General features: G+C 41.3%; 2 protein-coding genes across 3 annotated transcripts in view; both read left to right on the top strand.

Moving 5' to 3' along the window:
• Positions 1–57: 57 nt before the first annotated feature.
• On the top strand, positions 58–9,194 carry pnpla8 (patatin-like phospholipase domain containing 8). The gene is made up of 10 exons (XM_083935348.1): positions 58–125; positions 1,248–2,387; positions 2,620–2,769; positions 2,898–3,049; positions 3,298–3,392; positions 3,643–3,814; positions 3,961–4,018; positions 4,213–4,407; positions 7,571–7,766; positions 7,985–9,194. The coding sequence occupies exons 2-10, from the start codon at positions 1,428–1,430 to the stop codon at positions 8,257–8,259; spliced, it is 2,253 nt and encodes a 750-aa protein (XP_083791474.1). The 5' UTR covers positions 58–125; positions 1,248–1,427; the 3' UTR covers positions 8,260–9,194.
• A 4,626-nt stretch (positions 9,195–13,820) lies between these two features.
• Positions 13,821–26,176, top strand: part of nrcama (neuronal cell adhesion molecule a) — a 58,810-nt gene continuing 46,454 nt past the window's right edge. For both annotated transcript variants that reach the window (XM_083935557.1, XM_083935556.1), the window contains exon 1: positions 13,821–13,933. The gene's annotated coding sequence lies outside the window, so the exon portion shown is untranslated. The remainder of the gene's footprint in view (positions 13,934–26,176) is intronic.

Here is a 26,176-nt window from a genome sequence, read left to right as displayed (position 1 = left end):
CCTGCAGGGCCAAAAAAGCTGTGGCACTGCGTCACATCCTCTCTACTTCCTGTTTATCTCTCTCACTAAACTGAACCAGCGCGACATTGAGTGAACTATTTTTGCAACGGCCTCGGTGTCGTATGGTAAGAAGACGTTTGTTTATTTTGTGACATTTGGTGAAATTCGAAAAACTGACAATGTACTCTATAAGCTAATGGACCAACGACGGCTATTGTAACTCTGACCAATGTTTATCAGTGCACACATTTGCCTGAGCTAACGAGCTAACGTTAGCAGTCGGCACATCTAGCGTTTACTGTCTTGTTTCGTTTGTCGTTTAAAGCTAGCTATTTCATTTAATTTTAAATGACTTCGAGTGGCTAACGCATCAGAGTATCAGGAAATCCAGAGCCATCCTGTATGTAATGCTTTAACACTTCTCAAGCCACTGTTGGTAGCGTTTATGAAGGGTCCGGGCACGGTTAAAGGTCCATCCCTCTAAGGAGCAAAGTCTTGCTCTCAATCACGTCCTCCAGCCACTTCTCTCTGAACCTGGTCCTCCCGGGTGTTTGCACCAGCCTGTTTGACTCCACTACGAAGTGAACTTCCACGGGCAAAGTTTGGGGTTTCACTTTAGATACATCCACCACGAAGTAGACGCTAGCGGTTCCCTGAATCGGCTTCCTCGCGGTTGGGGTACTAAAGCGGGCTCTGTAGTGATGGAAGGTGTGAGTCTCCTCCTCGGTAGAGTAGAGGAAGTCCAGACTGTGAAGCCAGTAGGGCTGCATCTCCCAGGTTTGGATATACTCCTCAATCTGCTTTCCACCGATTTCGACTGTGAAGTCTTTGCGAGCAACCCAGTTAATGGTCTTCACGTAACCGTCAGGAGAGTCCTCTCGCTGCTCCTGTGTGACAGTATGGTGGCGTCTCTCCAGCAACGTCCTCACAAGATGAGCAGACTCTATCCCGACATTCATATTTAGCGATTGTCTCTCCTCTTCCATCTTGTCTTTGTAAAAATGAACAGCGTATATGGCGATTGGGAAGTGGAGCGGTTGGTTTGTGAAAGTCGTCTGTATTTGTTTGCTGTAACCGTTCCCATGGCTACCAGAATGGATGGGGTGTCAAATGGAGCCCTCTGTTGGGCCCCAATGGTTGGCCCACTTTACATTTGCAGTATAATATGCTTGCGCTTATCAAAAAATAAATAAAAAACAAATGTATATATAAAAGATGAAAATATCTTTTTTTTATCTTTTTTTCAGGAAACTTAACAAGCAGCCAAAGTGCAAATTTCCCTCTAAAATGGAACTTCTACCAAAACCTGCTGATGTCAGGTAGTCTGCAAGAATGCTGCATCATTTTGCACGGACATTAAGCATCATCCAGTTGCCTGAATAACTTCCAGTTCCCCTCCGCTGCTTTCTAAGTGAGCCAGCAAACGCATGTCGCGAATCAGGACCACACTCGACAGTGTCACCAAGGCAGTAGGCAGCACAGACCTCATCGCCAAGTTCTCCCGCCTCAAGCCCAGCAGTGCCACAGTTAACAGGACCCATGTGGAAAAGGTAATCTCTAACAACACAGCTACGGCCTCGCCACCTGACACCATCATGAAAGAAGAAGATGGTGAGAAAAAGGAAACAGAGGAAGAGCCAGACAAGCAACGGCAGCAAGTTACAGAAAATCCTTTTGTTGCCACAAAGCAGTCCAAATCCAGTTTAGCTTCAGCAGCGACTGTGTCTGCATCAAGCTCTTCCTCAACTATGGCAAAACAAACTATGCAGCTGTTTCACCCAGCAGCTCTGGACATGGATGAGACCTACAAAACTCTTGCACAGCATATCAATAGTTACTTTGGCGCCAGCACACAAGAGGACGAAGCAGACAACAGAACGCAGCAGCAGCAGCAGCAGCAGCAGCAGCAGCACAGAGAAGGGGATGATCCAGTTTCTGAGCCTACTCTTAGTGCCGTTGCTTGGACAACCAAGGACCACATTCCTATTTTGTCTTCCACTGCAGAGGCTAAAAGTATTAAAGCACCCACTGCCTCCCCTCCATCTCCATCAGAAAAGCTCAGTCCTATAGAAGGGACGACCTGCTCTGAAATCCCTGCTACTGAGAGTTCCGCTCGGTCAATCCCCGCGCCTGCTATTTCACCTAAAAAAGGCTTCACCCACTATCTTTCCGACCCTCGGCCCAGCGTTCAGGCATTTGTTGGCAGCTACATCGCACCACTGGTCCCCAAATTCAGAAGTGATTCCAAAAGTATTGCATCTGAAAAAGACAAGTCTTCCGCAGTGGCTATGGAAGAGCCCACTGTAGACAAGGCTGTAGAGAGGACAGATGGTGAAGAGGAGAAAGCTGATAAATTAAAGCAACAGCTGTTGACTCAAAGAGAGAAGGTAAAGTGCTCAGTGTGGCTTGAATGAATGTTGACGCTAATGTCAGTCCAAATTCAAAATGTCAAACAATCTTTTCTGTGATTTCACCTCGTATGATTTTTATTGCTACGTTTATCCAGAATAAATGAAGGCCTTCAAAAAGTCTAGATATTTTTAAAGCAAAGTAGATTGCAGGCCTCATATTTATCGGATAGTCCTAATGTTTTGTACATGGTGGGTATTTTTCATGCAGATAATAGCCAGGGTGAGTGTAGACAACAGAACCAGAGCCATGGTGAAAGGCCTGCAGAAAGTCACTGACGTCAAGCTCCTCACCAGTCGAGTGGAGGAGCTGTGCCATCACCTCCTGGAGTTCCCGGAGACGCGAGGTGTAGCTGTCAAGGTTAGTGTGTATCACTGTCAGAATTTCTTTTTACATACCCTGCAGCTCAGTTTAATGTTGGATGTACTGCAGAGACTTCGGTGGGGAATTTTAGCAGTCAGTGTGTTTGTGAATATTATGACTTTTAGGAGAGCGTGCTGTCCTGCCTGCTGCGATTGCGCCAGGCCAGAGACCTCCCTCTTCAGGCAGCTGTGAGAGAAGCACTGGCCCTGGTTGGCTACTCTGAACCAGTCAAAGGCAGAGGAATTCGGGTCCTGGCCATCGACGGAGGTGGAACAAGGTAAAGCTATACCAGGGGAAAGAACAGAAGTAAAAAGTATCTGGCTTTTTCAACAGAAAATTCAGACAAAAGATTCACAGTACTGACGCGTGATAAGCTAATGTGGTTTTTAGTACATTACAGAGAAACGCAAAGTTAGCTGTCATGCCATCCACCTGTACAAGACCACCTCTATAGGTGTATCACACTGGAATGATTATTATAGCTGCATTTTTGTCTAGTTTGTAAACCCTGTGCCTTTGTTACAGGGGGCTGCTGGCCCTGCAGACTCTCTATAAATTGCAGAACCTGACTGGCAAACGAGTCCACCAGCTGTTCGACTACATCTGTGGAGTCAGCACAGGTATGTTGTCATTATTGTTTAGTGTTTTGAACTTTCATGCCACTGTGCCTGCGACATCCGAGACTGGAGGCATTATGAGTTTGGGTTGTCAGTCCATCCGCCAGTGTCGCTAAATATACTTAATACCTTTTTAATTATATTCCTTTGGAGTCCATATATTATGTAAGTCTGGACAGTTTTGATTTGAACTGCTATGTAAACTCCTGATACTCCCTTGCTCACTGGCACATCACACTCTTTTCTACTTTAGGGGCTATTTTGGCCTTTATGCTGGGAATCTTTCAGATCCCCTTAGAGGAGTGCGAGGAGATGTACAGGAAGCTGGGCTCAGATGTCTTCAAACAGAATGTCATCGTCGGAACCGTAAAGATGAGCTGGAGCCATGCTTTCTATGACAGCGAAATATGGGAAAACATCCTGAAGTTAGTCTGCAGGACTCTTTCATTCCTCCTTTTTCCCCCCAGTCTTTTATTACGTTACAATTCTCTTTCAGCCTTGATTTCAAAGACACTCGGTGGTCTATATATAGTTGCCTGTATCTTTTACTAGTTTTTTGTATTTACCTTAGGGAACGGATGGGTGAGGGGCGCATGATTGAGAGTGCCAGGGACCCACACTGCCCTAAAGTAAGGGACATATGTTTATATGCATTATAACTATACAGAGACACACAAATGCTCTTTCTCAGATTAAAAATTAGAAACACATTTCTTTTCTTCATCCCTTGTACAACAAAGCACTGTAACAATAAAGCAGAATTTGTTTCCAAAAACAAACTTGGCATGTTCCTCTCTAAATTGTCCCTTTGTATGTCCACCAGGTGTCAGCAGTGAGCACCATTGTGAACAGAGGTTTACCTCTGAAGGCCTATGCGTTTAGAAACTACAGACTCATGCCAGGAGTGAGATCCCACTACCTTGGAGACTGCAACCACAAAATGTGGCAGGCTATCAGGGCCTCGTCTGCAGCCCCTGGCTACTTTCAGGAGTTTGTCCTGGGAAAAGACCTCCATCAGGTATGACTCGAACAGAGCAAAATAAGTTCAGTTGAGTATCTGAAATATTGACGTTTGAAAAAGGAGATTGATAAGAATACAGGATGCAGAATAGATGATGGTATTAGATGTTGCCTCATGTCATTTTGTCCAAAAAAGCAGCAACATGATCAATAATGTACTGACCTTGTTCTTGGAGAGGAATTTCCTTCAAGTCCAATTCTCTGAGAGCCTTAGTTTAGTGTAAGAGGGCAATTTCCTTGAAATTTTACTGATCAATACATTACCGCAATGGCACTGCGTTACCTAGTGCCAAGGACAGAAACACTGAGCATTACACCGCACTCTGTGCTTATGTCTCTGCGTGTATACACATCAAGGGTACGTGTCGAGATTTTTTTACCCATAACCTTGAAGGCAGTCCTTGACTTATACTGCCCATGTTCCTGCAGAGCAACAAAAAGCTTCTGGTTTTATTTTATTGATAGAATATATCCAACAGGGCTTTTTTTAATCTATTATTATTATTATTATTTTGTTTAATCTTTATTTTATTGTTATTATTATTATTATTGTATTATAATTATTATTATTATTATTATCATTATTAATATTATCATATCAAACATTTAAAACATATTTGAATTTATTAATTTATTATTATTATTATTACTATTATTAATGTTTGGATCAATATCAGCAATTGCTATTAGATGATCAATGATGTTAAATCTAATAAAATGCCATTTCATTGTGGGTTTTTTTTGTATAATGAGCTTCACATCCCTCCTTTGCATTCTCAGACTGACTAATGACATGGTAGATTAAGTTTAAGTAGGTTGTTGTTGAATGAAATCAGGCTGTTGAGGCATCTGATAATTGACTACCACTATGATCTATTATAACACTTGGGTCCATATCACAGACAGCTTTTATTTTATGACTTTTAATTATTAGGCCAGATATCTTTAGATCCTAGTCTTTATGGACAGCAATTATGCTCAAGGCTTAGCTTCATTTTTGATAACCTACTTAGGCAAAATTAGCCTTGTCCCTGCTTCAAACATGTTTTTCTCTCCCCTGCTATTTCCTAATGCAAGAGCACTTCACAATATTTTAGTCAATAATAGATCCTAATCTACAATGCCACTGTTTACAGACCTAAGTCTCGATTCTCCTAGGCATGTACAATGAGCTTTTGCAGCTACCGATTAAGCAAAGTAACTAACTGCAACCTCTAACCCTGAACACTTGTGTGATGTTTGCTGAGAGTTTAATTACAAGAGAGAAATCTGATCCTATTCTATATTGGCACACTCAATAACTGATCTTTTCCGGAGCGAGATGGTATGAGATGGAGTCGCTTGGTTTGAAATTAGTTGTTTGCCAGAATTCCATAAGCTAAGGATTTCTACTCTGTGTTTTATTTCCATTTTCCTGTATAAGATGATTTTGTGTGTTTTGTGTGGATATTTCGGTTCCTATGTTCCCAGAAAGTATCTGTTTTGAGTTGTTTCCCATGGACTGTGATGGAAAGATAGACTGTCTGTGTATGTGTGCTCCACATTCCTCTTGGAGCTGAATAGTGTTTTATCGACAGTTTGAGCTACTGTTGCCACCCACCGGTCTCACTCCTACTCTAGTTTTCAGCACTAGCAGCGGTATTTCTCAGGAGCATTCTGCCATCGAAATGCATTAGAAATACATATTCTGTATATACACACACATAAAGAGTGCACACACACACATTTTCACTCACTGCAGAGGTCAAATTTAAATATTTCTTCCTGAGCTCTAATTCTTTATCAAAGGAAACCATTATTATTTATTTAGCCATAGCAGTCATTTGCCTGTGTAAGGATGCTGCATTTTTAGCATTTGTGTTGTGATTGTATGCAGGCTGTATGTTATTTGGTTAGGCGAGACCCCAGGGTGAGAGGTTGAGGGTCAGAGCTGAGGAGCAGCTGTGTAATTAACATGCTGTCTGAAGACTGTGAACTGTGTTCTGCCATTTCAAAAGCTTACACAGCTTCATAATTAGGCTAAGAACTATATGTTTAAGGCAGCATTTTTTTGCCCCCCATAATAATACCAGAGCAGCAGAGTGGACAGACATTTGAATTTGAGAGAAGTTTACAAAATATTAAGCCTGTTCACTGTGTTCAGTTATTCCTTAACTGGTGTAGAAGGTGTAAGGTAGCAGTGGCAGATTCCTTGTGTTTCTTAGGGTATTCCTCTCTTAATCTTTGTTTATCAGGTCTGTCTCTGTGTGTTTGTGGTTGTTTTATTCATCCCAAGAAGCAGAGGATTTAAGCTTTTTGGATACTTTGCTACTGCCGACCCCTTGTAGAGGTGTGGAAATGACCTTTACCCCTTCGGACCTTTGTGCGCCACACTCTCTATCTCTATTATTCCCAGCCAAGAGCCCTTCAGTGCTTGGATATGGTCCAAAACTGTACTCTGAGAAAGACTGAGGAATAAGTGTTCAGCTTTAAATCGGTCCAGGCATCCATTCAGCTTGATTGTCCTCTTCCTGTCATTGTTGGCACCATCAGATCAGCAACTCTTTCATGACTCTAGTAACATTTTTCAGAGAAAAAGCTTGTAATTTGTGAATAGCTATTAAATGAAGTTGGTCGGGATTAGAATACTCAAATACAATATGCCTAGATCAATTCTGAGTAATTAAGCAATTAGACACTTTATTTAGCTGAATTCTAGACCAAATTATTAAAACGAATGACTCTGCTGATAGCTGCTGAAAAGGGAGCCTTTTCTTCTTGTTTACTTCTGAATAAACACGGCTGTTCGCCAGCGCAGCACATCTCTCGCCAGGGAGCTTCTTTTCCTCCGGCCCGAAGCTGTGTATCTCTGGGACAGCTTCTTAAGTTCACCTTATTTGTCCCCTACACACTGTCACAACAAATAAATCAAAACTAGATGCACATTCTGTACATCCAAAGTGAATTAACCCTGCTGAGTAAGCATGTATAAGTGATGAAATGATGAAGGTGACTTTAGAGTTTTTTAAATAATCAACCACAGTAGATCATTTTCTGCTGTGTCTCAGTTGCATCGGAAAAAAATACATTAACATGTTATAGTTGGGTTACTCTGGGGTAATTGTCATTCTTCTTTAATTTCAATGGTTGTTCTTTCCCCTCCCATCTGTCTTCCTCTTTAGGACGGAGGACTCCTAATCAACAACCCCACAGCGTTGGCGATCCACGAGTGTAAGTGTCTGTGGCCTAACACACCACTGCAGTGTGTGTTGTCTCTGGGCACCGGACGGTATGAGACGGCGGGGAAGAACAGCACGACCTACACAAGCCTGAAGACCAAGCTCTCTCACGTCATCAGCAGTGCCACAGATACTGAGGGTAAGACCACACAAAATGTTGTCTGCGTTTGTTTTGACGTCCCACACACATTTATTTATAAATGCATGGTCACATTGTGGCAGTGTGATGCACTGCGATTTCACCGGTTCAGTGCAGTCTCTTGAAATATAAACCAAAAGAGGAAATGCCAGCTCGTGTCCAAATTTGATAGCTAAAGGCTCTCCCCCACCCCCACACCCCTTCCATCCTTATTTCAGAGGTGCACACCATGCTGGACGCACTCCTGCCCCCTGACACTTACTTCCGTTTCAACCCCTACATGAGTGAGGACATCCCATTAAACGAGAGCCGTTTGGAGAAGCTGAATTTCCTCAAGGGCGAGGGGGAGCGCTACCTGGAGCGCAACGAGGCCAAGCTTAGGAAGGCGGCTAGCGTGCTCGGCCAGGAGAAGAGCACCATTCAGAGACTGGCCGAGTGGGCCAAGCTCAAGGCTGACATGTACGAGGGCCTCCCCCTCATCTCCAAGCTGTAGTTATTGGCTTGGCAACAGTGTGGCCACAAGTGAGTTTTTAAAGGTAAGAGATCATGGAGTGTAAAAACTCCCAAGACCGGATGGATGTGGGGGCAAACTGGACACACTTTTTTAAGCATCTCAGTAGGCAGTTTGGAAAAAAAATACTAAATAACTTCTTCATATGTTGATCATCATCTATCGAATACTAAAATGACTGTTTGAAAAATGTATAACTATGATTATTAATTTAAATGAATCAATACTATACTGTAAATAGTGTGAAATTCCAAATGTGATGTGATTTATTCTATGAGACAGAATGTGTGTATGTTGAATACTTCGATTTCATCATAGCGTCAAAACCTGACAAATTCTTTTCACTCACTTGAATGATAATGAGAAAGGAAACGTATGTGTGAGCTTTAGTGAACGCACAAAGACAGTAATGTGGCACAAGACCATAGTATGAAGAATTAAGGGTAATATGAAAACTAAAATAAAAATGTTTCTTTGCATTTTTAGTAACTTGAATACATTAAGATGTAATTAATACATGGTTGCACAGTGAAAACAAACATGACTGCCTATTTCTGACACTGTACAGAAGAAAGACCTTATTCACTTTTTGTAAAATAAAATGATTGACCAAGAAGAATGTAAATAATATTTGATGTTATTTTAGTGCTATTGCATTGACAAAATAAATACTGAAGATTCTTAATCTGACTGTGCTGTATTGGCACATACAACCCCTGAAAGCTGTCCCGATACTAATGATAAAGAATGCCATTACTGTTTTCCTCATAGTACCAAGCATGTTCTTAATTGTGGCCCTATTATTCAGTATAAGCTTTTGCCTTTAATCTTGCTCAAGTCATGGTTGCACACTTTATAAATTTGACTTTTTACATTGTGGAAATCCTAATTGCCCTGATCCCTCCCTTATTTATTGCTTGGTGGAATGCGTAAAGAAAAAAAAATGTCATGAAAAATAAAACTTTGGTTTTCAAAACCTTGATTTAAATTCTGTTCTCTTTTGACCTCTTTATGATATTTGTTTTTTAATTCAGCTTGTACAATGAGTGGATTTGGAATATAACACAGGAATTTGTCATTATATATCTGCGTTTACAATCTGCTGACTCATGCTTAACACGCACGCATCACAAAGAGTTGTCAGAAAGGAATGCTAAGTGTCTTCCTTTGACGAATTGCCTTTTTTCCCCAATCACACATTGATTTTCTGCTTTATTGTTTTGATCCCATTGAAGTGAAATTCCAAAGCGTCATTCTTTCCAGTCACACTGTTGTTACCCCAGTCAACATGAACAATATGCCATGAGGAGGCCTACCTACGAGCCTCCACAACAATGACAGATGTCAGATCGATATAGAATATTATGTCAAGCATTTCACTTGACTGATGCCTCACTCCTGGTGTCGGGCTCAAAGTTGCCACTGGCTTGAGTGATAGATTGATGGCCCCCTTTTTTTCAATGCCAGCTTGCGTTTCGCCCCCGCGTCAAGAGCTTATATATAGTTCTTTTGCCTAAACTTGGCCCATATCGTGATGGTCAGATTCCATATCATGCTCATTTTAAGGTCCGTAATTTTGGATTCTACTAATCAATGAACGACACCTCTACTGATCTGAAAACTTTTAATACAAAGGTCTAATTTTAGCTGTGAAATTCCACTGTCAAATACACCACAGACTATTATTTAAGTCTCCTGTCCAGCTGCGTAGAACCAGAGTGTCTTTGACAAGCACAGTCAAGACAGACAAATGAGGTGAACAGGAGATTAACACTCTCTGGCGATCCTCATCCTCTTGGCAATTTACTTGAAAGGCCAAAGTGCCGAGGTAAAGTGCCAGACTGTGTTTACATGAAGGAGTGGGAAATGCACACACAAATATATCATTCATACCACAGCGCTATTAATTGCTTGTTGTGGCATGAGCTGTCCGTCTCTCCTCCTCCAGATCTGAATTGTCTGGTCTTATGGTGTTCCCTAGCAACCGTCATAGTTCCCTTCTCATTTACAATCTTCTCAATGTATGTGTGCCCACGTTTGCCTAAAATTGTCCCTAATCTGGTAGAAATGTGTTACACAATCAACCTCTTTTATTTTGTAAGTGGGTTTTTGACAGTCGACATTAGTATTTCTCCTTGTTTTTTTTTAGCTCGTTTCGTAAGCAAATACTGTCTATTAGCTTAACGTCTGCCAGGATGTGCCAACTGATTATACAAACAACAGTGCAGCGTGCATGGAGAAGTTTGAACAAGTTTTCTCACCTTGTTTTGTCATGACTCTGCTTATTTTTTAATGCAGTGCAGTATCAGAGCCTCACCCAGTAGGCCGTAGATGCAAATATATAAAAATACAAAAAATTGCGTATACACTATGATACAGTACTGTTGCTGCAGAGAACAAAATCGACCAAAGGGATTGAGATGAATGAATATACAGTCACTTCTCTGCTCCTTTATCTTCCTTCTGATCCCTGTCTTAAACCTGGGTCATGTCAGGATATCTAGACCCTGTCCGACCAAGTTAGGAATGCTGTTTAACAATAACATTATTGAAGCTTGTATCTGGTAGCCATCATAGAGACACTGTCCTAGTTTAATATATCATGGCCTGTACAAACTGGTTTAAAAGTACACAGTGCCCCATAGAAGGCTTGGCATAGATTCTAAAAATGTTAAATGATAGGGAAACATGTTAAGTGTTTTGTCTTAAACAATTTGCTTCAGCTCATGCATTATGATGAACCTATGGACCACAGATACAGTAGACAGCACTCCACAGCAGTATGTCTGTAATGTCACGCTTTACCAAACATCTGTCCGTCGTCATGTCTCCCCATTGACAAGAAACGGTTTACACAGTGGTGTGGCTCTCCGCAGATCTCTGCCAGTCAGTTAATGTGGGGACACACCTGCGCACACATCCTATTTGTACAACAGCTCTGCATGAATGTCAAACACTGAGCCCACTGCTGCAACTGCACAGTGTAAACTCAAATATTCTAAGTCAACAACATTAAGATATTTGAAAAGATTAGATAAGATATCATTGTGTTTTCTGCTCAGTTGCTAAAACTCCTCTTTGTCCCAGTCTTCCCCCAGCACTTGTCACAATTACTGTGAGTAACAGTACCTGGCTAAAGTACAGTCTAATGCCCCATGGCCTGGATGAATGTTACATGCATTTATCATGCGAAGAAGCTGTACACGTGTAACCATTTTTCCCCAACACAGTGCTGATGACCTGGACATGCTTAATGGCAAGCTACATTTTTGATTCTTTACACTTTTCATTAAAGATGATGGTGAAATTATGCCCTTTAAACAGATGTCCTGGATGTTCTTTTCACCACTCATTTGACTGGTGGACAAGGAGAGTGAGAGATTGATATTGATGGGTGTTGATGACAGGGTCTTAATGTGTGTGAGACATGCTCGGACTGTCCCAGAACGGAATTAAGTAGTGTGGGAGGGGGTGAAGGATGTCCACACACAGCTGCTATGTGAGTTGCGCAGTCCAAAATGTGATGTGGATTGGTGGGCCAGTAATGATATAACGCAATGTGCAGTGAGGTATTTGACAGTATGTCTGTGTCTGCATGGGCAACCTGGGCTGTGTTGATGGCAGAGAAACATCTGTGCCATATTTGACATGGGAAATACCAAGAACTAGGACCCTTATATCTATTTGAATCCACATTTTCATGCCCGCTTTTAGACTGTCCTGTTCAAATGTCTAAAACTCCAATGTATCCCCTTTTCTTTGAGTTGACAGTAAGAGCCAGTCAGAGCCTGCACCACGAACCCTGAGACCACCAAGGTGTCCCAGACAAGTGGGTATTTAAAGGGGGCTTATTGTGTTGTGTTCTTATTTTCAGGTTTAGTTTTGTATTAGGGGTTTCTACTAGAACATATGTAAAGTAATGTTAATATTTCTACAGCTGTCCCTGTACAGCCAGGGAATGACTTTTAGCATAATTGTAGTGGCACTTTCAACCTGTATATACGTACACACAGTAGTATAGTTGTGACATCACAACCCTACAGAAGTCCTGACCGCACAGTTTGTGAATACAGGCTGTGCATTTTTCCGTTGATTGAGCATTGTGATACTGTCACAGTATTTGTGTAGCAACTCGACCTGCCTTTATAATTAAAAAAAGACATGAAAATCACATCTTTTTACAATATGATCGCCTTTAAAGTATCACTGCATTTGTTTGACTAAATTGCTCACCCATTTGCATTAAGTATTTCCCAAATATGCCTTGAATCCATCAAAATGAGAAGAGCCATTGATTACATGAATAAAGTAATGAAAAAACAATTTAAAATCTGCCAATCCAATCAGAAATACTAGAAGGAACGTATAAAATGATCCTGGATGGAAAAATGATGCTGTAAATTAGAAAAGAAAGTTCAATAGGAAAAACTGTTAATACACTAAGAGATTCAATAATAAACACAACTTGCGGATGGTTGCCACAGATGTGCAAGGCTACATGTGACTAGAGGAATATAGAGAGCTTTTATTAGAAGAATAACTTTTATTTATCCCACAACGGGGAAATTGAATTTTTTCACTCTTATTATTAATCATGTTACACACACAAGCCCGAAATACACACACATGCACAGACAGGACCTATATACATGCAATTAAGGAGATATGTTCGAGCAAGGGGGCTGCCAGTGACCGGTGCCCCGAACAGTTGGGGGTTCAGTGCCTTGCTCAACAGGACTTGGCAGTGCCCAGGAGATGAACTGGCACCTCTCCAGCCACCAGTCCACGCTCCATACATGCTCCACACAGGGACTTGAACCAGCGACCCTAAGGTTCCCAGCCAAGTCACCTCTGGACTGAGCTACTGCCGCCCCAATTTAGTAACAATAAGGAACAATAATATTCCTCTGCAGGGTCATTGTTTATTTCACATGGTCTGCAGGTCCCACTGCTGCCGCTCATCAAATCGGGGTCGCTGTAGTTCCGTTGTTTTTCTCTTTCTTTCTGCACCGGATTGGCACCGACTGACAGAATGTAGAGGGCCAAAAGAGATCTCACTCTGACATATTCTCCACCTCTTACCAGGAGTAACATGTAGAGATTGAATTCTCAGCCATGCATATTAGATTAATATGCCTATTAATTTAGATCTACAGCATGATTGCTTTGGGTGTAGGAAAGTGGCTTTGCATTCATTGATTCATTCAGTTGAAGTATACAGAAATGGGTGCTTGACAAACTGAATGCAGTTCATCCTTGAGTAATTTTCGAGCTAAGTTAAAACGTAATAACACGTGTATGTAGGCTTTAAAATGCATTCACGGACCCGTATAGGGTGAGCAGTGAGGCCGGGAATAAAGGCTCGACGCCCACTTCGGTCTGGGAAGTGGGGCAGTGTTTTTTTTTTTTGTTGTTGTCTTTTTGCTCACGAGTGTGTCGTCTTCTCGAAAGAAGAGGCGATCTTTGTCGCTGCTGGTTTTTGACAGCGGCGGGGGAGCTGGTGAGGAGAGCCGAGGATCTGTAGAGGACCACAGCTTGGTGCTGCAGCGGCTGAAGGGGGACGGACACACACACACACACACACACCTTATTTTCTACAGCATTAAATACACACTCACTGCCGGGGGAAGAAACAGGAGCCGGGTTGCAGCAGACGGTGAGTTTGAATATGACTCTTTTTTTCCAAAGATGGAAAACGAATGCATGTTTTTATTTTATTTTATTATCACCGTTGTGTTAGAATTAACATATGTCGCTAGAGAATAATGGTGTAGTGGATGTGTCAAGTCGGTGCATTTCCATTTACACCAGCCTAGGATGACCAGGTGAAAATTATATAGCAATGGACGCCGATTGTCGTGTTTTTTAAATGATTTCTTTCTTTCTTTGGATTCTCCTGAGCGTCAAAGGCACCATTGTAGCCTAACCGCACTGCACACACTGCATCTTGAAGTGTACCCGTGAAAGCAAGCAGAGGGAGGGAAAGCAATGTGTTGATCGGCTGTTGTACTGAATGGATGGAGCTGTTCAGCGGTGGCTGCAGCAGCAGCAGCAGCAGCAGCAGCATCAGCAGCAATAGCAGGGTTGGTGCTTATTGTTGCTGCCGCCGGCCGGTGCAGGCAGACCCACAGGCTGAGCGGATTATTTGATGTCTGCCAGTGATGCTGCCAGATGCAACTCCGCTCCTAGCTGTCAATCCAAGTGTTGTGACTTCAAGACAGGCATCATGAAGGCCTTTGTTTGCCCATAGATGTAGAGATATGAATAGTCAGCAGGTGTCTATTGATCAGCATAGGGGGGTTGGGGCCACAGCCTCCTATTCTCTTATTATGGATCAACATTTTTCATTTATTCCTTCATAAAAATAAATGAGATGGTTCCTTTTTTTTTGTACTGCTTCCCCCTCAAAATATTGTCAAATAGAGGGAATTCTATCTTTTTTACATGTGATAATGTTCAACTACTCTGCAGTTATGGAAATTGACATTGGATCGGTCACAGTCAAGAAGATGATTTATCTTTTTGATTCGAGAGCCCATTTTTTTAAGGAATTAGGAATCTAAGCTTAATGATAAGCATTTGCAGTCACCGTTATTATCAGTTAATCAATTAATCATTCAAGTAAAATTACAAGGTTATAGCTTCTTAGATGGGTCCATTTGCTGTTTCTCCTGGTCATATGTGATAGTAATGTGCACAGTTTGATTGTTTTCACACATTTTAGAGAAAATGATGAATTGATTAGGGTCAGTTGCAGCCCATGTCAAGATAGAAGCTGTATGCATGCTGATTTGAATGTGCATAACGTGCCATCACATTCTGTACTAAGGGCTTTTCGTTTCCACATTGTGATATGAAGTGAAAGAGTTCTGATGCTCAGTGGTAGAGATTTGACAAACAGGCTGATTTAATTCACATCGGAACCACATGTCATGATGTTGCAAGGACACGTGTTTTTGGTGATAGATGCTTAGTAATACTTGCAGTGTACCATATGTGACCAGTGTGTATCATATTTGATTACAAAACTATTTATCAGTAGGAAGAATTGTGATTGTAATGAGAATCCAATGATCTAATTATGTGGAGTTGAAAGTGGAAGGTGTTCCATGCAGTGTTTTTTAAATCTTTTAAGTCAGCACCTGCTGTAGTTGTCACACTGTGTGATACGATATGACATGGTACACTCTTGGTTACACTTTGTGTTCACTTTGACCCTTGACCATACTTGCAAATAGGTTCATATGTGTATTATTAAAGGTGACATAACATGCTAATTTTCCGATTCATACTTGTATTTTGGGTTTTTTACTAGAAAAGTTTTATATGCTTTAATGTTTAAAAACACATTATTTGTCTCACACTGTCTGTCTGAATATACCTGTATTCACCCTCTGTCTGAAACACTACATTTTAGCACCTGTCTCTTTAAAAAACCCTCCCGAAAAGCCCAGTCTGCTCGAATTGGTCAGTGTTTTTAGGTCTTCTGCATCTGCACTCTCAGCGTCTTTGCACTGTCATGGCTGCAACGGCACTGTAAAAGCACTGATTATTATATTTTACCTCTTGAGGAGGCCAATTATGTTTTGTCTGTGAATTGTAAAGTGACGTTAACAGAAAATGAAGCGCGTTTTGACACACAGAAGGGGAAAGCACAGGTGTTAACAATCAGATTAAATGATGGGTGAATTCCATGAAGACACTTGAGCAGAGCTGAGCCCCCGTTAAGGTTATTAGTAACACCTGTGCTTTTCCTTCTAGTCAAAATGTCTACTGTGAAAAAGGACTTTATGTGCCAACGTTCCAGCATACAGGAATACATCTGATTTAGAAAAATGAAACACATGCAATGCTGCGGCATGGCATTGCAGGTATCGTGTGTTGGCACACTGATCACTGTTGGTGACAGCCCCCCCCCCCGTCACAAGACTCAACCTCAGTGTCCTGTGACAACTCCCCAGACTTGTCAGTCCAGGACTGAGCCATTACTCACGGCAGATGCAGTGTCATCGTCACTCTCCCGCTCTCCCATTTACCCACGGCTCATTAGACACAAGTCAGGTGACAGAGTTTATGGTGGGTTTAGGGTCTCATTCGTATTCTGCCCAACGTTGCCATCAGTGATGACACAATTTTCAGACACAGCAGATGCACAATATTGCTTTCGAGCTGTTTCAAGGGATAAGGGTTTTTTAATTTTTTTTAATTTCACTAAGGCGAGATTCATTTTTAAAACCAGAAACATTAGACACCAAAGAAAATGTACAAAAACACTGTACATCCGATTACAGGGAAATACCGTTAATTCATTGTATAAGATGAGATTTTCTCTTTCTGAAAATATTAGCTATCTAAACACGGAAAAATACTATTATCAATTATTCTTCCCATTATTTAATTGATTAATTGATTAATGGTTTGACTTGTAAAATTATATTTAAAGTTTGTCATGTTTCCCTAATGCCGATGGTGACACTGTCAAATTGCTTGTGTTGTCCAACCAACAGCTGAAAATCCCCCAAAAATTCAGTTTACAATTACATAAAGCTTGCAAGAGTGTTTCTGCTATAAAACATTGTTTAATTTCTACTATATATGATTATTTACTTTATGAATCGTATACTCTATGAAATATGTAAGTAGTGGAAAATGGCTGTCACAAGTTCTGAAATCCCAAACTGACCGTAAAGGTTCCATATTGTAAAAAGTAAAAACAGCATAATATCTGCCCTTTAAATATCATGTTTGCCGGGACCATAAGTCCAAAACTTAAAAGATACTGAATTTTCTGCGATATTTAATTGACAAAAAAAAAAAATGCCCTTCAGAAACTGGAACCGGCAAATATTAGCTTTTTTTTCTTGACTAGTCGACTAATTGCTTACATCAACATAACACCTGCCTGGGAAAAAAACCCTCAAAACTGCATATGAGCATCACTGTCAGCTCAAATGGGTGGCATTTTATTTTTGGCCCATCGCCCACACTATCCCTGATATACTGAGGAAACGCTGTGAAAAAATCTGTTTGCACATCTGAATTTCCCGCTGCATAATGTTGCTTCTATTTTCTGTATTTGTAACACTGCAAACTGGGCTGCAATTGTGGGTTTGATTCACAGTCCCTGCACTACCTCAAGCACTGCTGCAACTATGAAACAATGCTTCTGTTTTTTTGTTGTTCATCCTTTGAGGCTGTAAAGTTCTTCCCAACATAGGCAACCCCCAGTGAAGTATGCAGGTGCACGTGTTAAAGTCATCCGGGCTAAACTCCTGGCTCGCATCTATGAGACCGCTGTGGAAGCTGCAGCCAAATTACAAGCGTCATAGATTCTTTTGTATGCTCCCGAGTTAATAGCATCAGCACCCTGCAGCGATGATGGTGGGTTAGGGGGTGGGAGGTACATTTACCCCCCACACCCTTGGCCCACAGCTGGACATGTTTGGGTTGCTGTTTTCATTCAGGGTACCGGGACACAGTAAATTAGCATGACTTGCTTTAGATTGAGGAAATGGAAATTGAGGGAAAGTTAAAGATGTGTCTGGAGTGAGACCCTCTGCTGCTGCTGGTGGTGGTAGATTTGTGCGAAAGCAGAGGCTGTTGTTTTCTCTGCCATCCATTAAAGACAGATGGTTTTTTGTTTGTGTGGACTCTTCGGAGAGACACAGTTTTTGCACAATGAAGGATTATGGGGAGTTTCATGTCATTGGAACGGAGTGTCTTTGGGTTTTGGACTCGAACAAAACAAGATATTTGAATGCCACCCTGGGCTGTAGGAAAGTGTGATGTACACGGCTATTTACTGCAGCTTCCCTCACAAAGTGTGTACTGTTGCAAGCAGTATGCATACAATTGGGACATACTGCTTCTTTATAATGTTGTGAAATGACCAGATGTAGTAGGACTTCCTGGTATTTTGACATTAGTATGGGAAATACTAAATCTTTTGCTGGTGGAATTAATACTAGGATTTAGGGATTTAGATTTAAGTAGGGAATGAGTCCTTACCTCAAGTGAAGGAGTTCAAGTACCTCGGGATCTTGTTCATGAGTGAGGGGACGATGGACCGTTGTGATAAAAAGAGACCTGAGCTGGAAGGCAAAGCTCTGGACCTACCGGTCAATCTTCGTTCCTACCCTCACCCATGGTCATGAAAGCTGGGTCATGACCAAAATAACGAGGTCGCGGGTACAAGCGGCCGAAATGGGTTTTCTCAGGAGGGTGGCTAGAGTCTCCCTTAGAGAGAGGGTGAGAAGTTCAGCCATCCGTGAGGAACTCGGAATAGAGCCGCTGCTCCTTTGCGTTGAAAGGAGCCAGTTGAGGTGGTTCGGGCATCTAGTAAGGATGCCCCCTGGACGCCTCCCTAGGGCGGTGTTCCAGGCACGTCCAGCTGGGAGGAGGCCTCGGGGAAGACCCAGGACCAGGTGGAGAGATTATGTCTCCACACTGGCCTGGGAACCCCTCAGGATCCCCCAGTTAGAGCTGGTTTATGTGGCACGGGAAAGGGAAGTTTGGGGTCCCCTGCTAGAGCTGCTGCCCCTGCGACTGACCCCGGATAAGCGGTTGAAGATGGGTGAGTGATAAATACCATGGGCAATATCATGAGCAATTTTCTGATATTTTTTTCCTTCAGAGGAAAGGAAAGGAGAGGAGAAGATGAAAAAGAAATGAGAGAAAGAGAATGGAGAGAAGAAAACAGGAAAGGAAAGAGGGAATGAAAGGAAAGGGGGGAGCAGATGAGACAAAGTGAGAGGAAGCTATGAGTGGATAGAAGAGGAAAGGAAAATATAAGTACAGGAGAGGGAAGAAAAAGAAGAGAGAGGAGAAAAAGAGCAGAGGAAAGTGAATAGGGGGGGAAATAAAAGGGAAAGAAAGGAGAGAAAATTAAAGTGGGAAAATGAGAGAGAGGAGTGAAATGGAGTGGAGAGAAAGAGGAGAGAAAAAAGCAAAATAGAAAGAGATTAAGAAAACGTGTTATGGAAAAGAGGGAGAAAAACACGTGTGGGATGACTAAGGAAGAGGAAAGTAGAGCTGCAGTGAGGAGCAGTAGAGTCAAGAAGAATGAAGAGGAGAGGCGCGACGGGCTGCTGCGATGTGCCAGGCCACATCGGAGGTAGAGCAAGAGACATGAGACTAATAAAAGGAGACATAACATGCCGCCCCTATACTATAAACACATACACACACGTACTACCATACATGCATGTACACTCACATGATAAATAAGCATATAAAAGGTCCTTCCTTTATACATACACATTTTGGTGTCCTATCAGGCTCCTTTGAATAGAATATATCAGTTTGAGTCTGCTCATCGGTCCACAGATCAGTTGTTTCTGTGGATCAGGTGGGCAACAGATGGGAGAGTGGGTGAGAGCAGTGCAGTTGCCAGACTGGTAGTAGCTGTCACTTGCTGAGTGTAAAACATACCAGCAATATCTGCCTGAACGGGTGATTTAATTTTATATATACTGAGCCATATGCACGTGAAGATTATGTGTTTTTAACATGGCAGACATAGATTCATATGTTAAATCCACTCATAGCTTTAAAAAAGATCTGACGGGAAGTGGGTCTGTGGGAGAGAACATATAACAGGATGTGTAGATGTATATCAAAGACGCACATGCATATATATATCCTTCTTTTTAACCAGCGTCAAGGGAAACAAAGGAGGGATATTCAAATCTCAGTGGTGGGAGCTTATTCATTGTACATTAAGCTTAAAAATAATATAACCCCATCCAGCAGAATCTTTGTCACAGCTCTAAAATGATTAGTGCGGATTTGGGTCAAAGAAGCCATGAAAGAGCTCATCTTATCACACCAAAGACCCAATTGGTTCAAGGCACCAGCATCACATGACCAATGATTATCAAATATGTTTTTTTACAGGGCATAATTGAATCTGTCAGCTAGCTAAAAGGAGGATATTTTGTTTGTTTTTTTGTGAATGACTACATGGCAAAACCTTAATTCTTGTAGCTTCCTTTTTCATCGGTAAAAATCTTTTTTTTTAATCCCTAGCCATGAGGAGAGATTATTTTGATGGGAAATGTATCTTTGCGCCTTTACACATGATTTGTGGAGTGTGAAATTATGTATTGCTTTTTAAGGCATTTCACTGGCCCAGAGCAGACAATATAAATGCTACACCTACACAGGACACCAATGCTCCCTGTGGCAAAACTGGCGCAATTTGCTACACCTTAGGGTGCATATATATATCTGCATTTCAACATTTTAACATATGTATTCACTGTATTAATAGATGTCTTTCCATTTTTGCTCTCAGCGGTCTTCTGTTGGCATTTAAGGGAAGAAAAACACTTTGTGAGTCTGGCCTCAGTTGTTCAGGTGACACTTAATTTTGAGCATGTGCTAATTGTCAGTTTGGGGTTTGGGAAAAAGAGGCTCCAGGTTAACGGAATCTGAATGCACGCTCGATTCTTCTCGTCAGAGAAGGGCTTTCTGAGGCCGGCCTTCAATACTGTAAGCGCCCTCTGGTTGTACTGAATGAATGCCTTTGTTGAAAAAAAAGAAACTGTCCAGCTAAAGCAGACGAGGAGGACAGAGAACAAAAGCAGTGTGGAAAAGTCATCCATCAGTTTAAGATGGGTCTGTTAACTGATAAACCAATTAGAGGCGGACAGATCCCCGTTCCCCATCTTTATGGGTCTTGAAGAGAGAAAGAAAGAGTCCTGTAGCATCTGCTTTGTTCAACATGCTTTGTTTTTATTCCAACTTTTAATTAAATTTGAAGTGTATAATCTTCATCTTTGCATGGCAGCACTGTATACTGCGTGTACAAGTGAGGAAGTGTGTGTCACATGGGGATTTCCATTGACCCTGCACCACACAGTGCTGCCATGCAAAGATGAAGATTATACACTGCTCCACGGAACTATGATGAAAATTTCCAATGGGTTATGTGAAGAGATGAAATGTACTGAGCATGCAGTGTGTGTACTGACACTTGAAAGTCTTCTTTCGGGAGATAGATACACAGCTTTACTCACATGTTTGTTGAGCCAAAAAAAACTAAAAAAAACGACACCAACCAGACGTTTTTGTTACAATGATTTTGCAGCACATAACCCCATTTTAAAGGTTACATATAGAAAAAAAATGATTTCCATATTTTTTTTATTAGGTTTAGTAGGTGGCAAATAAATTGTGAAATGATCAAAATACTCAATCCACGGAGAAATGCGCACAGCTTGTATTCAGAAACTTTGCATTTAAATGAACCGCCAGGACTTACATGGTTGTGATGTTACAACAATAATTCTTTACACCGGAACATATTGCAACAGTGTTGTTATAGTCATTCCCCGGCTACTATGGGGGTGTAGAGACGCTGAGTGAGCGGATGTGGAAAACACTGGGAGCGCTGAACAATCAGAGCAGACTGGGCTTTTTAAGGAGGGTGTCTTAAAGAGACTGAGGATGAAACTGAGCATTTCAGACAGAGGATGAATACAGGTGCATTTTCTTTTTACATTAAAGCATGTAAACATGTTTTGTAAGTACCCAATATAAAGTAAAGTATAAACCTGATGATAGCCTCATAACATGTCCCCTTTAATGTAGCACATGTCAACAGACCACGCAGTAAGTCATTTCCTGTTTGTTCTTGCTCAGCATCATTTGATGCCTCTGGATGTCGGCCCATAAAAGTCAATGGCGTTTCACATCAGTGATATTACCCCACCCTGCCAGTCTGTCCTCTCTGTCTCTCTCTCTCTCTCTCTCTTACTCTCTCTCACTCTCTCTCGTTCACCCCTAAAACTGCTGAGATGGTTATTTTTGGGGCTGTCAGATAGTCTGCATTGTTCCATCAGAGCCAGGCTGCTTCACTCACCTTGCCTTTTTGCACCCTGATGTAATGCACCCACTGCTGCTGTTGTAGCACTTTAGCTTATTACAGTTGAACGTAAGGTACGAGACAACTTCACTTAATTTGAAGATGTAGTTATCAGCGTAGCATAAAAAACAAACTTTCAGCGATTTTTTTTTTCCTCTGAAACTCTGTGCCTGATGTTAATGATCGAAAAGGAGGAACTGATTGTGATCAGACCATTTTCTATGAAATGAAATACTACCTGTCTGTTCTGTGGAGAGGAGATGACCCTGATGTCCCTGCTCACACTGCCAAGATACAAAGTGATGATACTCACACAGCTTGATGGAAATCAGACATTCACTGGAGATCAAAATTAGAGAACAAATTATTTATACTTGATTTATTATACTTTCACATTGCACATTCACAAGACTGTTGTACCACTAAATATCACATTGTCAAATATGGCATTTGAACGTGTCCAGATTTGTCAAATTGTAATCACTTTCACACCTGGGAGGGACGCACACGGCTCTGCACTACGTCTGTTTGCCCAGCGTTTTTTTCCCCCCGCGCTTTCTTTCCTCCTCACTGTCCTCCCAGCATTTTCACACCATATACACACTGCTGTCATTGACCCTCAGCCCACTCCGTGTCTCCTGCACTCTCCGCTTTGATCCATGACTCACAAAGCCCATTTAACCTTTACCCGGCACTCGGTTGCTATACCATACTGGCTGCAAGTAGCAAATTTCACTTTTTTTGTAGTTTCTGCTAGCGTTTATGGAAGTGTTGGGGAATATATCCTTCGGCTGTCTGTGCGCTTTGGACGTTCTGTTATTTTTCAAGTAGAAGTAGTCCATGTTTGTCTCACCCTAACATAAATTTACCAACAAATATAGATGAGGAGAAGAAAGGGAAAAGAAAACTGTCTTAAAGACCAACGGTATTGATGACTGCAGTTCATATCGGTATCCTTTCTAAAACACAGAAAGAAACCCTCTTTACATTCATTCAAGCCTGTCATCCATTACAGCTATGTGATATATTAGCTGCAAGATATTCACTCTACAAAAGGCCCATTAATAAGTGGAGGAGCAGCTACTTTTCTAAAATGGGGACTTTTCCCACGCTGGTTTCCTCTGTGTGCACACTCGCATAACCAGGTAGCACAAGCTATCAGGTGTCCAGGGAGTGTCTCATAACTGCCACAGTGCTGTTATTTGTTAGGACAGTAATGATACAGTTGTGTGTGTGCTTAAATAATTATTTTCTTAAGTCTCATAATCTGTTTATCAATGTATCTACATGAATACACACATCAGTACTTGGTTGATACAGCCAGGGTTTTTTATAACTAAATGTTAGCACAGCTTTGATGCAATTCTAATGCATTTTGGGACTTGCCCAACTCTCTTTTATCTCCCTATGAATAATATATTCATACATCGATCTTTATCCTCCTATGATTTCAGGGAAGATCTGATTGATGTGTGTCTTCCTCACATATGACTATACAACAAAGAGTAGCCTATAATATAGGATCCTTCTTTTTGTGTCAAGGAGGCTGATAATAGTAGATGATAATGTGGACCACCATCCACTTCATAAATGTTGTAGCAGTGACCAGTCTACTCTCAAAAATATATTTCATGGAGAAACAGCTAGGAGCACGCTAGTGTCTGACATTGAATTCACAAAAATGTTGCAAACTTTTACTCCAAATATGAATATTTGCTGGTTTATATATGTCATTAATATGTTGGGGTTCTGGGCTAGCCAGTTTGGGCTCTTTTTTTTTTAAATTTTCTGCCAAATGATTAGTTGAGAAAATAAACAGATGGTTTAATGTCTTTAGTTTCTGCCTTATTAATAAGCCGTTGTTTATCTCTTTGACCAGTATTGACCATTATTTCTCTTTAATAATGCCGTTTTCCTTTTGTTGGCATACTGCATCATATTTGAGTATTTTCGTCTCGCCACATGACCACATGAATTTAACAGTATTTTCAAAAATGATGTAGAGGAATTCAGTTAGCAACTGTAACTACAAAGTCACCGACTGTACATAATGGACTATGTTGTAATGCGTCAGACATTGAATTAACACCAATGTACACCTGAAAATAAGAACTTTGAGATTCCCTAAACTGCTATTTAAACCGTTGTACAATACTGAATTATATTATAAGCTATCGTCTGTCCACCGTCTTGTAAGTGTGCTGCAAACTACCCAGGAAGACTGACTGTAGGGTTGACTGTAGGTGAATAATTGATATCCTCTTATATATGCAAAACCTCTCTCTTATCTTCTTGCTCAGAAGCAATGTCAATGCTTTGGTGTATCAAAGCCAGGCAAAATAATGAGTAATTTATTATTGAGTGCTTTGCCTCTATTGTCACTTTCTCGCACTAATGTAGTAGGGCTGCATTTGGGATGATTGGGGATGTGCTATCCTTGTTCTGTCAGGGAATCGAGAGAGAGGGATACGGTCTTAAAATAAGGTTAAGAGTTCCTTCAGTTGTTCCATCTTCTGTTGTTAATTTCCCTTTTTAGTTGAACCTTTTGGGGATTTTAACTTTTCACACACCAGAGACCAACCAGAGCATTCACATTAACACACATTGATTAATAGTGTGTATCAGGTATCACAGATCCATAAGTGTCAGCACACAGGGTTGTATTGACAACGAGATTATTGATTCCAGGATTAGGCACAGGGACCTGGAGGATATCAGCTGATAGCAGAAGCCACGGGCTCGAGTGGGTTAACTCTGTTTATCTTCGTTAGCCAAAGTCCCAGCAGTCAAATGGGCGTTTTGTAAGACGGAGCCCTGCTCTAGTCAAAAGAAGGGGAATTTAGTTCTCACCACAGCCAAAAGATTTTTAAACATCCTTCCTTTTTGCTGAATCCTCCTTCTTCTCTTCATCTTTAAGCAAGAGATACTTGCTTGATAAACTGTAAACAATATGTACCAAGTGAGAGAAATATTTACTTAAATAAACTATGCAATAACAGTTCTATCTTGGTCTATAATGTAAATACTCATCAATAAGGCCAGTAAACATTATAGAGGGTGCGTCTGCACAGATGGGTTTATGCTGTCTGACTTGCCACTGGGCCCACAAGGCTGTACAGCCCTGTGGGCAGCAGTGAATAGCGTATGCCTGTGTGAATGTGTGCAACAGGGGATTGGAAAGCTGTTAGGGTCTGCTACTTTGGTAGGTCCATCAGAAGACCTAGCTTTACATGCAGTCATTAAGGTCAGTACTGAGGCCTAAAGAATGATTTTCCTTTAAAGAAGTGGTAACTTGGACATTTTATAGTCTTCAGGAAGGACAGATCTCTATCTTCACTGATTACATTTAGTGGTTACATTTAGGTCAGTTCAGGGCCTGCCTAAACAGGGGACTTTTTTTTTTTATATTTCCCTACTCGGTGCTCCTCAGATCATACATAGCAGTTTTCTAATATGAACTCTGGATAATATCCAACGAATCAGGTCCAGACATCGGGCCAAGTTGCCCTCTCACATTTAGCACATAACATGAGAGTATCCATCTCAGATGCCTTCTTACCCACTGGAAATAGTGGCACCTTGGTAGAGTGTGCAGGAGGCAAGATATGAACCAGATTAAATCGCGCTCACATAGCCGGTTCGTAATCTGGTTATAAACAACTAAGTTTCTTCGATGTCTTCGTATAAATTACCCTTCGTCACTTCCGAATGTGTGTTTTATTCTGCATAGAAACGCCGTCAATACGCCTAGTCGCTCACTGTGAATTCTCAGACATGGGCTCGATCGAACATAACATGGAGCTGGCAGGATACAGTCTATTTAATGTCAAATCCAACTGATTTGGACATTGGCCTTCTTGCTTCTAGCTGCTAACCCATTTTAAATCAAACATGTTTTGGATTATGTAGTTTTTAGCCTGATTATAACTTTAGATGTTGTGATTTAACTCATCTAAGACACCTGATGTTCTTGAGTCTACTCTGCAGAGATGAGGAATGAAAAGGTGTTAATTATAGTCACTTGAGCAATGG

Source organism: Echiichthys vipera, assembly GCF_963691815.1.
Source record: "Echiichthys vipera genome assembly, chromosome: 20".
Classification (NCBI taxonomy): domain Eukaryota; kingdom Metazoa; phylum Chordata; class Actinopteri; order Perciformes; family Trachinidae; genus Echiichthys; species Echiichthys vipera.
Note: the sequence above shows the minus strand (reverse complement) of the source record. Positions and strands in the feature narration are given on the sequence as shown.